The sequence below is a fragment of the Misgurnus anguillicaudatus genome, chromosome 4 (assembly GCF_027580225.2).
Source record: "Misgurnus anguillicaudatus chromosome 4, ASM2758022v2, whole genome shotgun sequence".
In the NCBI taxonomy this organism is placed as follows: domain Eukaryota; kingdom Metazoa; phylum Chordata; class Actinopteri; order Cypriniformes; family Cobitidae; genus Misgurnus; species Misgurnus anguillicaudatus.
The window spans coordinates 27,932,575-27,948,004 of record NC_073340.2 but is presented as its reverse complement, the minus strand read 5'-3'; the positions used below and the strand labels follow the sequence as shown (position 1 = coordinate 27,948,004).

General features: G+C 39.3%; 1 protein-coding gene across 11 annotated transcripts in view; it reads right to left on the bottom strand.

Moving 5' to 3' along the window:
* slc38a10 (solute carrier family 38 member 10) overlaps positions 1 to 15,430 on the bottom strand; it is a 62,472-nt gene that overhangs the window by 12,071 nt on the left and 34,971 nt on the right. For all 11 annotated transcript variants that reach the window (XM_073867103.1, XM_073867105.1, XM_073867102.1 and 8 more), the window contains 4 exons: positions 13,887 to 13,989; positions 9,773 to 9,955; positions 5,674 to 5,782; positions 4,458 to 4,564 (listed from right to left, as the gene is read on the bottom strand). In XM_073867103.1, the coding sequence (XP_073723204.1) occupies positions 4,458 to 4,564; positions 5,674 to 5,782; positions 9,773 to 9,955; positions 13,887 to 13,989 (502 nt within the window). The remainder of the gene's footprint in view (positions 1 to 4,457; positions 4,565 to 5,673; positions 5,783 to 9,772; positions 9,956 to 13,886; positions 13,990 to 15,430) is intronic.

The following is a 15,430-nucleotide window of genomic DNA, read 5'->3' as shown; positions in this document are numbered from 1 at the left end:
ACGTTCCTTTCGTTTAGATCTATTACAAAACATTACTTTTATCCAATTACTAATAAATAAAATTATATTTTGAATTTATAGATTAAAATTAAATTGAATATTTCTTCATGTAGGCCACAAAGTAAACCATTAAAAAAATTTTGTATTACCAACCATCCCTAATTGTCACTAACCCTAAACAGTTTAAATTCCAATAGATGCAGATTAAATTTTAGTGCTCTAAAATGCAATACACAAAGCTGGCAAGAGTCTCGCTGGCATTCGCTCTACAGTGATGACCCTACAGTCCTTAATGTGCCCAAAACGCTGATGAAATCTATTAAAGGAGACCCCTCCCGGATTCACTCGCACTGATCTGTGGGTATCCTTTGTGCGGTGGCAAACCTGGAAGCGTCGAACTGTCTGGCACGAGAGATGGCAGAGTGACACTACAGGCTCATGCCAACATAAACATCTGCTGTACTCGTTATGACAAAAATCTCTTTTGGAATGAACCGCCGTGCCCCAAATCATGAACAAACACTCCATTGGGCAGACCTCAGTGTTTGGGAAGTGACCCTGTGCATTACTGGTGGTGGCTAATGCTCATGGGAACGAAAGTGTGGCGTGGACATGACTGGCACGAGAGAACAATAAACATCAAAGCTGCTTACAAACCACACGATGCAAAGATGTGTTGAATACGTCAACATAGTGGTTACACTTCACTTAAAATAAAGCCTCAGTTGGCATTAGCGATGCCAAGGTCATTGGTATAGTGCACAATAAAATGTATACCGCAGTCTGAATGCACAGTAGATAGTTTTAAATAAAAACGTCTGCCAACGCATAAATGTAAACTCACTCTATTGTCAAGGAGAAAAAGCATCTGTAATTTGGGCAGAAGATGAGGGAGGGGGGCGGAGCCCTGAGGCACATCACCCACACACAGTGCCAGCATGCACATGTCATGAGAGCGATCAATGAACTCGCAGGATATCAAAATTAATGACAAACTCCATTATAAAGAGGACAGCAGCTGCCTCTCTCACACACATCCCTAATGCATTTTTCTTATTTTAGCTTTTTAAAGCAATATAAGATCGCCTCCTGGTGGCTGACTGCAATATAGGTTATTAACCCCACCCTCTCCATGTAAAGGAATAGGACATAAGCCAAACATAAAAATCAAATTCCAATTGAAATACATTTCTGGTTTCTTTTATTCCAGTTATTTCTGTTTTTTAAATAAGTTTGAAGTCACAATAAAATGGAAGCAGCAATTGTCTTATTTTCCACGAATATCCAAATGAAACGGCTTCTGAAATGAATAAAAAGTAGGGCAGAACTTGAATTCGTCCATCCCTCTGATTGGATTGTTGGAAGTCATGTTGCTATTTGCTATCGCTGTGACTTTTCCTGGGCCTTATCCACCCACCATATCTTAATAGTACTTATAAGTAACGAGAGATAAGTTTCGAGAAGGGGAGGAGATTTGCGTTTTTGATGAAAGATTATGAGGGCACATTATTATTTTTTAAATAATGAAGCTCACAGATCATTTATTTGTAAAAAAAAAAAATACAAAAGTATACCAATTTTTTATTTCAATTTCATTGTGACTTTTAGTAAGTTAAATTCAGGGTTCCCACAAATTCAAGGACCTTTCAATGACTTTCCAGGTCCAATACCCTCAAATTCAAAGACTAAATGTGGGGACACATTTTAAGTGAGAGCAAGGTTACATCATGTTATCTTGTAATATACATTGACACATAAAAACTGTACAAACACAACTAACAAAAACAGGGTTCCCACACCTTAGTTAACTTCAAATTCAAGGACCTTTCAAAAACTTTTCAGGTCCAATACCCTCAAATTCAAGGACTAAATGTGGGGACACATATCAAGTGAGAGCAAGATTACATCATGTTACCTTTTAAGATACATTGTTACAGTTCCCTTTTGAGGGAACGCGTGCTGCGTCACTGTGGTGACACATTGGGGACGCCTCCAGGGGTAAGTGCGTCTGAATGTGTATATCAAATTTAACCAATGGTGAGGCTTAATGACAAAGACAGGGTGACATGGGAACCAGGAAGTGTATCGCTATCTGAAATATTGCCAAAGACGGCGTTACAGGGACGCAGGAAGTATGGCAAGGGAGACGCAGGAAACAACAGTTACATATGTAACCTGAAACATTCTCATGTATCAAACACAACTATGCAAAAAAGCATTTTGGTATGAATCAATATTCGCATACAGAAGATATAAGCATTTAAAGAAAACAGTTAAGCACGTGTGCTTAAAACGTCTAGAATTTTTATGATATTATCCTACACTACACAGGGAATAAAATTGATTTTTTTTCCAGAAAACTTTCAGCACTTTCAATGACCTGTATCTATGTATGTATGTTTTCAAAACTTCCCAGGGTCTTGAATCCCACACCCAGATTCACAAACTTTCAAGGATTTCAAGGACCCGTGGGAACCCTGTAAATTAACTCTTTCATCGCCAGCTTTTAAACAATGAAATTCTAGTCATTTTCTCTTCATTGAAGATTTACCTCAGACTTCCCATGGTGGCTCCAGTTAGTAAATGTGAGTTAACTCATCAATGGCGGGGAAAGAGTTAAATGAGATTATAAAGTGGTGTGACGACCAGTGTTGGGCAAGTTACTTCCAAAGTGTAATACATTATATATTACAAATTACTGTCATTTGAAAGTAATTAGTTACATTACAATATTACTGTCTCTGAACTGTAATGAGTTACACTACTTTTGCGTTACTTTTGAGTTACTTTCATCAAAAGAACAGAAGTATGACTAGGCATTATAAAATGTTAAAATGTAGTTTGTTGCTGCTTATAAATCTAGAAGTTATGTGTTGGTCCTCGACCTTTGAATAGGCACAGTGAAGACTTATGGCAAAATACAGTAACAATCACTGTCAGAATCATAAACATAGACAAATGATCTGGTAAACGTCTGGTAAATTATGGTACACATACCAAACACAATAAAGCCCACTATAATGCAACCTATATACTAATAACATGGTAAGACACGCAACCTCTTTTCATTTCTATTCTTTAATTCACTTTTAATTCAGATTCACACCACAAACCTGGCATGCACTGGATTGACACAACTTATCAAAAAGTGCTATTAGAGGATTAGGTCTCAAGGAATACAGCTCATTTCAGTACAATATAAGGATTACATGTAGACTAACATAAAAAACACAGCCAAACAGAGGAACACTCCTTTTTGCCAAACAATGAATATAGGTTCCCATACAAAGGCTGGTAAAAACTTTAAACAGTGATGTTTAAATGTTCTATTTAGATAACCATGCTTAAGTCTTCACTATGTTATGTTGTAGTTTAGGTTGCTGTTTGTAATAAAACTGTAGATAGCATAGGAATAGCCTAGCAAATAGCAATCTATTATGTAAATGGACTGTAACCATAGCAACGTTAGCTTACCTTGTCATTGCTGGTGTGATATGGATACTGGCAACATTTGTAAAAGTATCTTTACTTCTGAGGTTCAAGCAGCACAGGAGACCGATAGAAACTTTCTGTTGCTTTTACTTAGTGCTCTTATTCGCAAAGTATGCGTGTGCGGCGCTACCGGACCTGATTGCGACCACTTTAGTCAATGCTTAAACAGCCGCGGACTTCCCAGATTCAGCTCTTTAAGAAACATGTCTATATTTGACGCGCACCGCGTCCAAAATCGCATTTCAAATACAAAGTTAAAGTAAAAATGAACATGTTGCATACAGCACGTGGAAACAGGCATACGCTGCGTCCCAAACCGCCTACTTCCATACTATATAGTAGGCAAAGAGTACGAGAAGTAGTGCTTTTCGCCCACTATATAGTATGGAAGTATGCGGTTTGGGACGCAGCCACGCAGCTTTTTCATGTGTGGATGCTGGTCGCGCGCATTGGTCAAAAATAAAAAAAATAAAAATAACACGGTCTAATTTTGAAATGCATTGTTGTAACGCGCTCGTTACTAAGACTGTAACGAGCAAAATATTACCAAAATTGTATTAGTAATGCGTTATATTACTGCGTTACAGCAAAAACTAATAGATTACTGTAATATATTATATTTTGTAATGCGTTACTCCCAACACTGGTGACGACTAGATTTGTATGTTTGAGTCAAGCTGGAAAATGGGCGGCCTAAATACCACGGCTCCACCTCATTATCACTACTATGCAGACTTTGGCTCCAAATTACGTCATCGGCGCAAGATATCAACAAACATTTTTTTGATATTTTGGCTTGATTTTTAACAGTGGAAGTCTAAGGAGACACATAGACACCTATGATCTGGCCATAAAGACTATCTCAATTATGCAAACCCTTTAATGTAGTTTTCATCAAGTACATTGAACCGACAGTTGAAAAAATCATGTACGTGTGTGAGCATCAGATGTGACGTGTGTCTCACCTGTGCAGTCCAGGCGTTCTTCATGATCTTCTTATAGATGAGAGCTGGACAGATGAAGCAGATCAGACTTCCCATGGTTGCTCCAGTAAGACCCAGGATGGTCTCCACTATGGTACACACGCAAACACACACACACACACACACACACACACACTTGTTTAATGAATTTTTCTGAAGACAATCTGAGTGACATTTTGAGAGACAAACTCTCTTTCTATTGTTGCACTAACTGGGAGGATGTTGCTTTCAAGTTTTAGGTATGTTGAGCTGTAGCTGTAATGTAGCTAGGGTATACTGAATAGTTGTTTGGCACAGATGACTTTGTATTATGCCTAACAATGTTAAAAATCACAATGTCAACTACATAAATACTACAAGTGAAAACACAAATCCATTTCAGCCTGCACGACATTCAGGACCCCATTAAACTGGAACGAACAGCACAAGCAATCTACACCATCTCATATCCTCAATCACCATCGTCCATCAGACCTCTCAGTCACACGTTCCTATCTGCCTCCTACCATCCTCTCTCAACGCTACCCTTGTGCAGCAAGTCTGGGCACTTGGCCCAGTGGGTGTTTTTCATCCTGAGAGCGGCCATATTGTTTTACTCAAATTTATGCCTGAAGTGTCTACTTCCCTATGGTTGGATTTGTGGCCGCGAGGAACCGGCGGCCAGCGGAACCGTCATGGAGGACAGAGCTCTCCCTTACTCCATTCAATCGTCTCTGCGGGTCTCACCTTCCCTTCTCTATTAGTCTAATTGGGCCCGCTGAGCCAAGTGGAGCCCGCGCCAACGACAGCCAATCTCTACGAAGAATGAATAAAACATGTCCCACCCCAGCACTGCCTAAAACATGTCTTTATCATCCTGTTTCGCTGATAATGAATGAATAGTACCGTAAGAAGTGATGGAGAGATATTTTAAAGAGGATGAAGTGGGCTGTGATATCATGGCAGTATTCACACTTGAAATTGTTAACTTTAGGGCATTTTTAAACCTGGATTAATGTAGTGCTGGGTTTTACACTATTCTATATTTGACCTAGCTTGTGAAAAACAAGCTTAGGTAATTTTACTGTTTTATACATAAAATCATCAATCAATCATGTAAAGAACATCCTGTAAAAATATAGCCTTGATATCCTTAATTTCAACTCATTATGGACATTTCAAAGACTTTGATGCTGTTGTTTCAATAATCCAATCTTACCATTAGGAATGAAGATACCACCCAGCATTGTGCCAAAGACGATGCAGAGAGTGATGCACTTGAAGCGAAGGGGTGGCATATAGCCTGCCGCAAAGGTGCCATCTTTTTGCTGAGAAGCCGAGACAGGAACACAGTTAATAGAACTAGAGACTGACCAATTTATCATTTTGCAATAGTGATGCACCGATGTATCGGCCGCCGATATTAATCGGCCGATTTTTGATGAATTTGAAACCATCGGCATATCGCAATAGCACGAGAAAGGCCGATACAGATTGTTTATTAATTAACTGCATAAAGAAATCCATTATATGTAAAAAATGAGTTAATGTTGTTAATAAAATAAATGCTGAATAGCAAAAACCACCTTTGAAGGTTGTCATATCTTATTATATTTGTTTAAGCTTAATTTGTGCCTCTCTTATTATGTTGGTCAGTTGAATGTTAATTAGATCCAATCCATGTTCAGTAAAAATAATTTGATGCAGAAATAAACTAGCAAATAGACCAACTGTATAGTATTGTATACAAGTGTTTAATATCGGTACCGGCCAGAAGTTGTCTGTTTAAATCGGTATCGGCCCAAAAAATCGGTGCATCCCTATTTTGCAATATATTAAATATATTTGTATTGGCATATATGACACAGATATGCAGCCGATATGAAAGGTTTTTTTTACAGAACACAGATAAAATACTTGTAAATGATGCAAGTACTTGTTTGTCCAGCATCGCAATGCATTGGTTGCTACTGGCGATATTACAGTATGTGAGAGTACAGCTACCTGTGTTGTTACTAAACATACTCATACTTTTGTACATGCAAATGTAAGGGCTTTCTCATATATTTCATAGCAATTGATGCGACTTTCACACCCTCGCAAAATGAAACAAAAAATAAAGAGGCGGAGAGCAGACGCTTTAGTTTAATAATAGTCAAAAGTCTGCGCAGACACTGTGGATTTGCATTAGAAGTCAGGACTGATATGAAAATGTTGTGCAGTACATTATACATAGAACAGTTTGTTGTCAGTCAAGCATTGTCTTCTTAACCGTAATTTGCAAACTCATTTGTGAAGTATGTAACTTACTGTAAAGCTAATAAATAATGACATTGTTTGATGACAATGTTAATAATAACAATGTTATATACATTTAGTTCTATTTGTGTTATTTAATAAGTAGGGCTGTCAAAATTAACGTGTTAATTAATTTTAACGACACTAATTTTATTAACATGCGATTAACGCAATGCGCAATTTCTGACCCTTGATGGATAAATTGAGATGCAGCCTTAAGCTGCATTTACACCAACCGCGGTAGAGACGTGAAGCGCGAGTGATTTCTATGTTAAGTCAATGTGAAGGCGCGTTGACGCGCGTCAGGAGGTCCCGCGGCGCGGAAGAGGCGTTCGGCGCGGTGCGGAAGACGTGTTTCCGCCTCTTTCGCGCTTGAAGCTCGCACGGAAGGCGTGAATTGAGCGTTGTGCGCGGTACGCGCAAATGTGCTTTTTGTGCATTTTGCGGTTCAGGCGAATTTGCGGCTAACGCCCGAGTTGAAAAATTTGAACTTTGGCGGAATTTCGCGCTGCGTTAACCAATCAGGAGCCTGCTTGCTGCTGTGGTGGCAGCCCCGCCGAAGTCACTCATTCAACCAACTTCTACTCCGCTCTACACGCGCGAATGCATTCAAAGTGTTCAAGCGGCAAACTAGGCGCGGTAGACGCGATTTTGATGCCCAAAATGCGGTTGGTGTAAACTGAACATTATGCTGCATTTACACCAACCGCGGTAGAGTCGTGAAGCGCGAGTGATTTCAATGTTAAGTCAATGTGCGTCAGGAGGTCCCGCGACGCGGAAGAGGCGTTCGGCGCGAAAGACGCGTTTCCGCCTCTTTGGTGCGAATTGAGCGTTGTGCGCGGTACGCACGAATGTGCTTTTTGTGCATTTTGTGGTTCACGCGAATTTGCGGCTAACACCCGAGTTGAAAAATTTTAACTTTTTGCGCCGCGTTAACCAATCAGGAGCCTGCTTGCTGCTCCGGTGGCAGCCCCGCCCGGAGTCACTCATTCAACCAACGCTTGTTATTGTCCATAAGCAGTCACCCGGAGCTATACGACACAAGTTCTTATTTCTATAGATGAGACATCGGGCATCGGGCAACCTGGTAAGCTGTAATACATATTTCACTTTTGAGTTAGTGACGTTTATCGACCCGCGCTGTTTATTTCCCCCTATAGTAAAGTTACCACATACAAACCGGTAACTCTCTCGATAAATGCACAATCAACATCAGTCATCTTGCAAACAGACAACCGCATAGCACTTGCCCCTTCCACAAGAAGCGGAGTTTGCCTCTGACGCGCGTCAAATGCTTGCTTTTTCCGCACGTCTACTCCGCTCTACACGCACGAATGCATTGAAAGTGTTCAAGCGGCAAACTAGGTGCGGTAGACGCGATTTTGACGCCCAAAACGCGGTTGGTGTAAACTCAGCATTAGACTGTAAATGGTCATCAAATGTCTAAAATGATCTTTATTTGTAAGTTTTGTGAGAGGTGTACCATCCTTGCTTCATGTGTGTCCATCCACTTGGGCATATATTTGGTTTTGGTTTTAAAACAGGCAGGAATTACAAAACAAAGTGCAGGACTTGCTTGATGTTAAAATAGCTATTAAAAGAGATAAAGTTCGGGACCTGATTGATGTTTAAAGAGTTATTAAGAGCGACAAGACTCGAAAACGATCTTCCTCGTGCTGACTGAAACATCTGTATGCACATAGGCACGCGAGCGACCCCGATATATAGACATATACACAGAATTACAGTTTTAAAAATATCTGTTTTGCCAAGAATTCACGCAGATACAATCTGTTATGTCTTACGTAAATGTTTGTTTAACTTGGGAAAAATATCTGATGTGTAACATTATATTATATCCTTGCATTACAGAAGATCTTAAAACTGTCTGTCCCAATGTCAATCAAACAATAAAAGAAAGAAAAAAAACATATATTAAATTAAGTTGTGATTAATCACAAGTTAACTTATGACAATCATGCGATTAATCTACATTAAACATTTTAATCGATCGATAGCCCTAATAATAAGTTTACAGTTTAGTGCACTGATGTCAGACTCATTTTGAATAATAAAGTTTATTGTTAAACACCCTGCCTATATTACATATATTTGTCAAGTCATTATAAGTGTTTGATCCCCACATTTGAGTATTATTCTGTTAATGTATATAGTGTATTCTATGTGCAGTACCGGTCAAACGTTTGGACACACTTACGATTTGTGTTCCCAAACTTTTTTGTGTATAAAATACCATACTGTAGTTTAAACATTCTGTAGTATATGTATACTGTGCATAAAAATATACACAAAGAATATCGGCCGATATATCATTATCAGACTTTTTAAATAAATAATAATAATAAAAATAAATTGGTCGGGCTATAAACAGAACGCCCTTCGCAAACCTCGCAGGACCTGCTACAAAATTCCAAGCACACAAAGTACCCCAGGCCTCTGTTGTGTTTAAACAAGTGAAATGCATGCAGGGCAATTGGGTTTGGCATGCAAGGTTCATAAACCCCCCTCAGTTCTGTTGTCAAAATGCCAGATTTAACGACAACGTAAAAGCCGTCCGCAGATACAGAGCCAGCCATTCGGCATGATTTGAGCTGATTCAGCGTAGCACTTCCAGGGAAACCGCGAGCCAAAGTCTTGGCTGCTTTATGAAGGAGATCTAGACACCATCACATTAATCCAGCCCTTTTTATTTCCCCCTGTATCTAGGCAGGGTTTTATCACTGCCCCAGCAGAATGGCCGGTCGAATGCGGTCAGCAGATGCTGGATCACCGGTGTCTGGGTGGCGGCAAGAGATGTTGGATCTCAGGGGATGGTCTGACAAAGACCACACTGTCATCAGTTCTGTATAAATCTGTTATATTCAATAAGGTTTTTATGGAGTCTATAAAATTTTGTCTTTTTGCCAGACGCCCCAAAATACTTCACAGCACGACTTAGTTATGGCTGGTTAGGACGTTGTAAAGCTATACTTACAATATATAAGTACACTGAGTTTTACCTGTTGCTCGAATATCATGGTATTGATGGCCTGCCTACAGGGCAAGATCATCATGGGAAAGCCCACAGCCACGGACATCATGAAACCCACACGGATCATCTCAGTCACCAGGTTGGATGGGAAGTTCATCAGCACATTTCCAGCAATGTTATCGGTGAAGCTCACATAACCAAAAAAACCCACCTGAAAGAGTACAGTACAGAAAACAGAACAAAAAAAACACATTTCAACAACAAGGCATTTTATTCTTGTGATGCAGTAAAAATAATGTAGGGTGGGACTGGATTTTAATCAGGATTTGATTGGATCATGATAAGGTAAGGTATGATGTCATTGGTTGATATTATGTTCCTTGCATATGTGGCCTAGATTACATCAGAACAAAACTTGACCCTACACGAACTGATCAGCAGTAATCCTTCTTATGGAATTATAAAGAATTGTCCCAATAGAAATCCATATCTCTTTCCTTGTCACTTTGATGAACTCACAACCCCTCCTGACTGTGCAATGATATTGTTTTTAAAAACAGAGAAAGGCAACACATTTTTTCAAAAGGTTTTAAAGCCTATCGGCCCCCTGAAGGCCCGCTCTGAAGAGAAACAAAGCCGTGCCTTCCTTCTCCGACCTCTATAGCCTTGATCCATCCACAGAGGAAAAGGTTCCCTTCAGTAGCAACACCAGGCAGAAGTCCTTGAGCCTGCCACAAAACCCTTTCTATTCTTCTCTTAAAAAAAACTCTCCCCTGAATCAATTCAGGCTTTTTTCAGCGAGAAAAAGCAAAAGACTATGAAATATAAAAGCAGAATACAAAGAATGCTGAGGAAAAAATCCTAAGCAATATTGTCTCTCAAGGCAACGTTTATACTGAAGCTTTCAGAAAGGAGAAAAGACACCAGGAACATTTTGATGATCTCTTAACACACACATTCAACACAAAGTGGCCCTGAGAATATTTATGAAGGAATTCTGGCATTTGATGTCGATGGAGCACCCCGGCCCATGGGTTTCGGAAAAGTTGCAATCACAAAAACATTCCGGGATATCGGTGTGTAGTCGCCACCCACAACAGGGGAAGGGCAAATGCTTGTGGGGTTAGACATGGATCTAATAGCAAAAATGTGCGCAGACAGGAACTCATTTATGCCTCTTCTCTTTTTCCATGTCTGTGAAAATCCAACCTTCAGGAGTCTATGAGGCCTATCTACAAATGCATGCAGCAGATGATGCATAAAAGGCATCAGTGAGGCCCTGTTTACACCTGGTATTAATATGTGTTTAGTCGATCAGATCACAAGTGGCCAACGCTAAATACAGGTGTAAATTATTTTAAGCTTGCCACTTTTGATCGTATTCAGAGGTAGTCGAAAACACATCCGACCGGTTTGCTTTTGTGGTTTAGAAGCTCATGTGGTCGAATTTGTTCAAGCCGCCACAAAAGACCGCCTGCTCTCCGCCTATTGATCTAATTTGATGTAACGAGCACAATGTTTTTCCATTGATCCCGACTTCTACATGAACCCAAGGTGTTCAGAGCAGTCTTTAGGTTCTCAGATTTCAGAGCAATTGATGAAATAAGGGCTGCATAACGATTAATCGTGACTAATCGTTTGCAGAATAAAAGTTTTTGTTTACATTATATAAATGTGTGTACTGTGTACAATAATTATGTATATATAAATACACACACATGCATGTATATATTTTAGAAATATTTACATGTGTATATACATTTTTATATTTATATATAATTAATATTATATATAAATATATTACATATAAATATATACAGTCTTGTTCAAAATAATAGCAGTACAATGTGACTAACCAGAATAATCAAGGTTTTTAGTATATTTTTTTATTGCTACGTGGCAAACAAGCCACCAGCAGGTCCAGCAGACTCCCAGAAAACAAACGAGACCCAGCGTTCATGATGTGCGCGCTCTTGGGGCTGTGCAATTGGGCAATTAGTTGAATTAGTTGAAAGGGGTGTGTTCAAAAAAATAGCAGTGTGGCATTCAATCACTGAGGTCATCAATTTTGTGAAGAAACAGGTGTGAATCAGGTGGCCCCTATTTAAGGATGAAGCCAACACTTGTTGAACATGCATTTGAAAGCTGAGGAAAATGGGTCGTTCAAGACATTGTTCAGAAGAACAGCGTACTTTGATTAAAAAGTTGATTGGAGAGGGGAAAGCCTATAAAGAGGTGCAAAAAATGATAGGCTGTTCAGCTAAAATGATCTCCAATGCCTTAAAATGGAGAGCAAAACCAGAGAGACGTGGAAGAAAACGGAAGACAACCATCAAAATGGATAGAAGAATAACCAGAATGGCAAAGGCTCAGCCAATGATCACCTCCAGGATTATCAAAGACAGTCTGGAGTTACCTGTAAGTACTGTGACAGTTAGAAGACGTCTGAAGCTAATCTATTTTCAATAATCCCCCGCAAAGTTCCTCTATTAAAAAAAAGGCATGTGCAGAAGAGGTTACAATTTGCCAAAGAACACATCAACTGGCCTAAAGAGAAATGGAGGAACATTTTGTGGACTGATGAGAGTAAAATTGTTCTTTTTGGGTCCAAGGGCCACAGGCAGTTTGTGAGACGACCCCCAAACTCTGAATTCAAGCCACAGTACACAGTGAAGACAGTGAAGCATGGAGCATGATATGGGCATGTTTCTCCTACTATGGTGTTGGGCCTATTTATCGCATACCAGGGATCATGGATCAGTTTGCATATGTTAAAATACTTGAAGAGGTCATGTTGCCCTATGCTGAAGAGGACATGCCCTTGAAATGGTTGTTTCAACAAGACAATGACCCAAAACACACTAGTAAACGGGCAAAGTCTTGGTTCCAAACCAACAAAATTAATGTTATGGAGTGGCCAGCCCAATCTCCAGACCTTAATCCAATTGAGAACATGTGGGGTGATATCAAAAATGCTGTTTCTGAAGCAAAACCAAGAAATGTAAATGAATTGTGGAATGTTGTTAAAGAATCATGGAGTGGAATAACAGCTGAGAGGTGCCACAAGTTGGTTGACTCCATGCCACACAGATGTCAAGCAGTTTTAAAAAACTGTGGTCATACAACTAAATATTAGTTTAGTGATTCACAGGATTGCTAAATCCCAGAAAAAAAAATGTTCGTACAAAATAGTTTTGAGTTTGTACAGTCAAAGGTAGACACTGCTATTTTTTTGAACACACCCCTTTCAACTAATTGCCCAATTGCACAGCCTTAAGAGCGTGCATATCATGAATGCTGGGTCTTGTTTGTTTTCTGAGAATCTACTGAACCTACTGGTAACTTGTTTGCCACGTAGCAATAAAAAATATACTAAAAACCTTGATTATTCTGGTTAGTCACATTGTACTGCTATTATTTTGAACAAGACTGTATGTACATGCATGTGTGTGTATTTATATATACATAATTATTGTACACAGTACACACATTTATATAATGTATATATAAATACATACACATGCATGTACATATATATTTATATGTAAGATATTTATACATAATATTAATTATATATAAATATAAAAATCAATACCAGGTGTATCAAGTGCCTGAGTCTACAAATGTTTAAAGGGGACATTTCGCAAGACTTTTTTAAAATGTAGCATGTTAACATTGCCACTTTGTAGGTGTGTCCTTTTAAATGCTGATCTCTGTACTAAATGGCAGTGCCGCGGTTGGATAGTGCAGATTAAGGGGCGGTATTATCCCCTTCTGACATCACAAGGAGAGACAAATTTTAATGACCTAATTTTTCACATGACATGCTGGCAGAGAATGCTTTACCAAAACTGGGTTGACCTTTTTCACATTTTCTAGGTTGATAAAAGCACTGGGAACCCAATAATAGCACTTAAACATGAAAAAAGTCAGATTTTCATAACATGTCCCCTTTAAATTGCTCAAAAGGTAATCTGGGTATATAAATAAATAAACAATTATAAATATGATGGTTCCAAATAACAATAGTCGTCTTAATTTGATTGGCGACATATGCACTACGCAACCTGAACCAATTATAAGTTTCCCAGCGGTGTCCGCTAACTGAAATTGATTCATGCAAATGTAAAACTGTGACTCACTGTAATGTAGAAGGTGGTGACCACGTTAAGTGAGGATTTGAATATGGTACTCATCCTCTTCACCGAAGGCTCGTCCAGGCTGTCGTAAGTGGGTAATACTTGCCTACAGAGAAGAGAACTTTTTATATACATCGTGCCCAAGATGAACGTTTTGGGTTAAAAAAAAGATAAGCTAAGCACAGCTTATATTATAAAAGCAATCACATTTACAGTAAAGCCCTAACAGAAAGGTTAGAAAGCAAAATTTTGAGACTAATGCTGCTTTTAGACCAGCCACGGTAGAGGTGTCAAGCGTGAGTGATTTCAATGTTAAGTCAATGTAAAGACGCATTGACGCCGTCTGAAGGTCTCGTGGCGCGAATGAGGCATTTAGCGCGATTCCGCCTCATTTGCGCGTCTAGTTTGCACGAATGGCGCGAATTGAGCATTGCCGCGGGAAACATGCGAGTTGAAAAATTTGAACTTTGGCGGAAAAACGCTCTGCGTTAACCAATCAGGAGCTTGCTCTAGTAGTGACGTGATTACAGAATGCGAGCAGAGTCGCAGAAGTCCATGACCCGAATGTCTCGATAACTAGAATTTCAAGCGCGGCTTTCATGCGAGAATGAAGCGAGTAAACTTAAAATGTTCAAGCATTTTAAGCAAACTAGACGCGGTAGACGCGCATTTGACGCCTCAAACGCGGCTGGTGTGAACCCACAGTAATAGTTATAATAACTTTTCTATACAAAATGTGTGTTATTGTAAAGTTGTCCATATCATGTTCTTCATGTACCCAGAGGAGTCTATAAAAACATTAAATTAGAAAAGGGAATATGATTATGTGTATTTGTGTATGGGTGACTTCATAACAAAATATAGCACATAACTAACATTTGATATCCCATAAATGCTGATTTATGGGTTAACTTAAACTGACTGGTCATTATTTAGCATAAGAACATTTTAAACCGTACAGTAAAGCACTAGAGAGACATAAACATGCAAGAGCAAGGGAAGCAAGAATTTAATATAGAAAGACCATCACTCATTCCAGACAAACATAAGACAAAATGGAGGACGAGTGGGAAACAGGGAACATATACTGATAAAAAAGGTATCATCGAGGAAAAAAAACAGGCACAAAAGGAGCTAAAAGAAAATCTATGTCTGTCATCAGGACAACCAATAAAACCAGACGCCAGCGAAACATTAAATGGGAAATTTACAGTCACTATATATTAGCGACAAGTGCTAGTCAGACTTTAGCATGTTATAAAATTTCTTGGCAGTATGGGCTTTTGTTCAGGCTGTCTTGCTCGCGGCCCACTCACAGCTCTAGCAGACATAGACGGAGCCCATTCCTGCTTTTATTGGGAAATACAGTACCGCATTCTGGGCTGTTTAGCCAAATGCCTGATCTCACACCAAAGAGCAGCTTGTCTCGTAGCTGCAACCCACTTGCAATAAAAACCAGCACAGAAAGTAGTAGACTTTTCTCACTTATTCATTACTGTGCTTGCAAGACTGCACTGTAGAGACATTTAGGGTGAAGGTTCATTCCA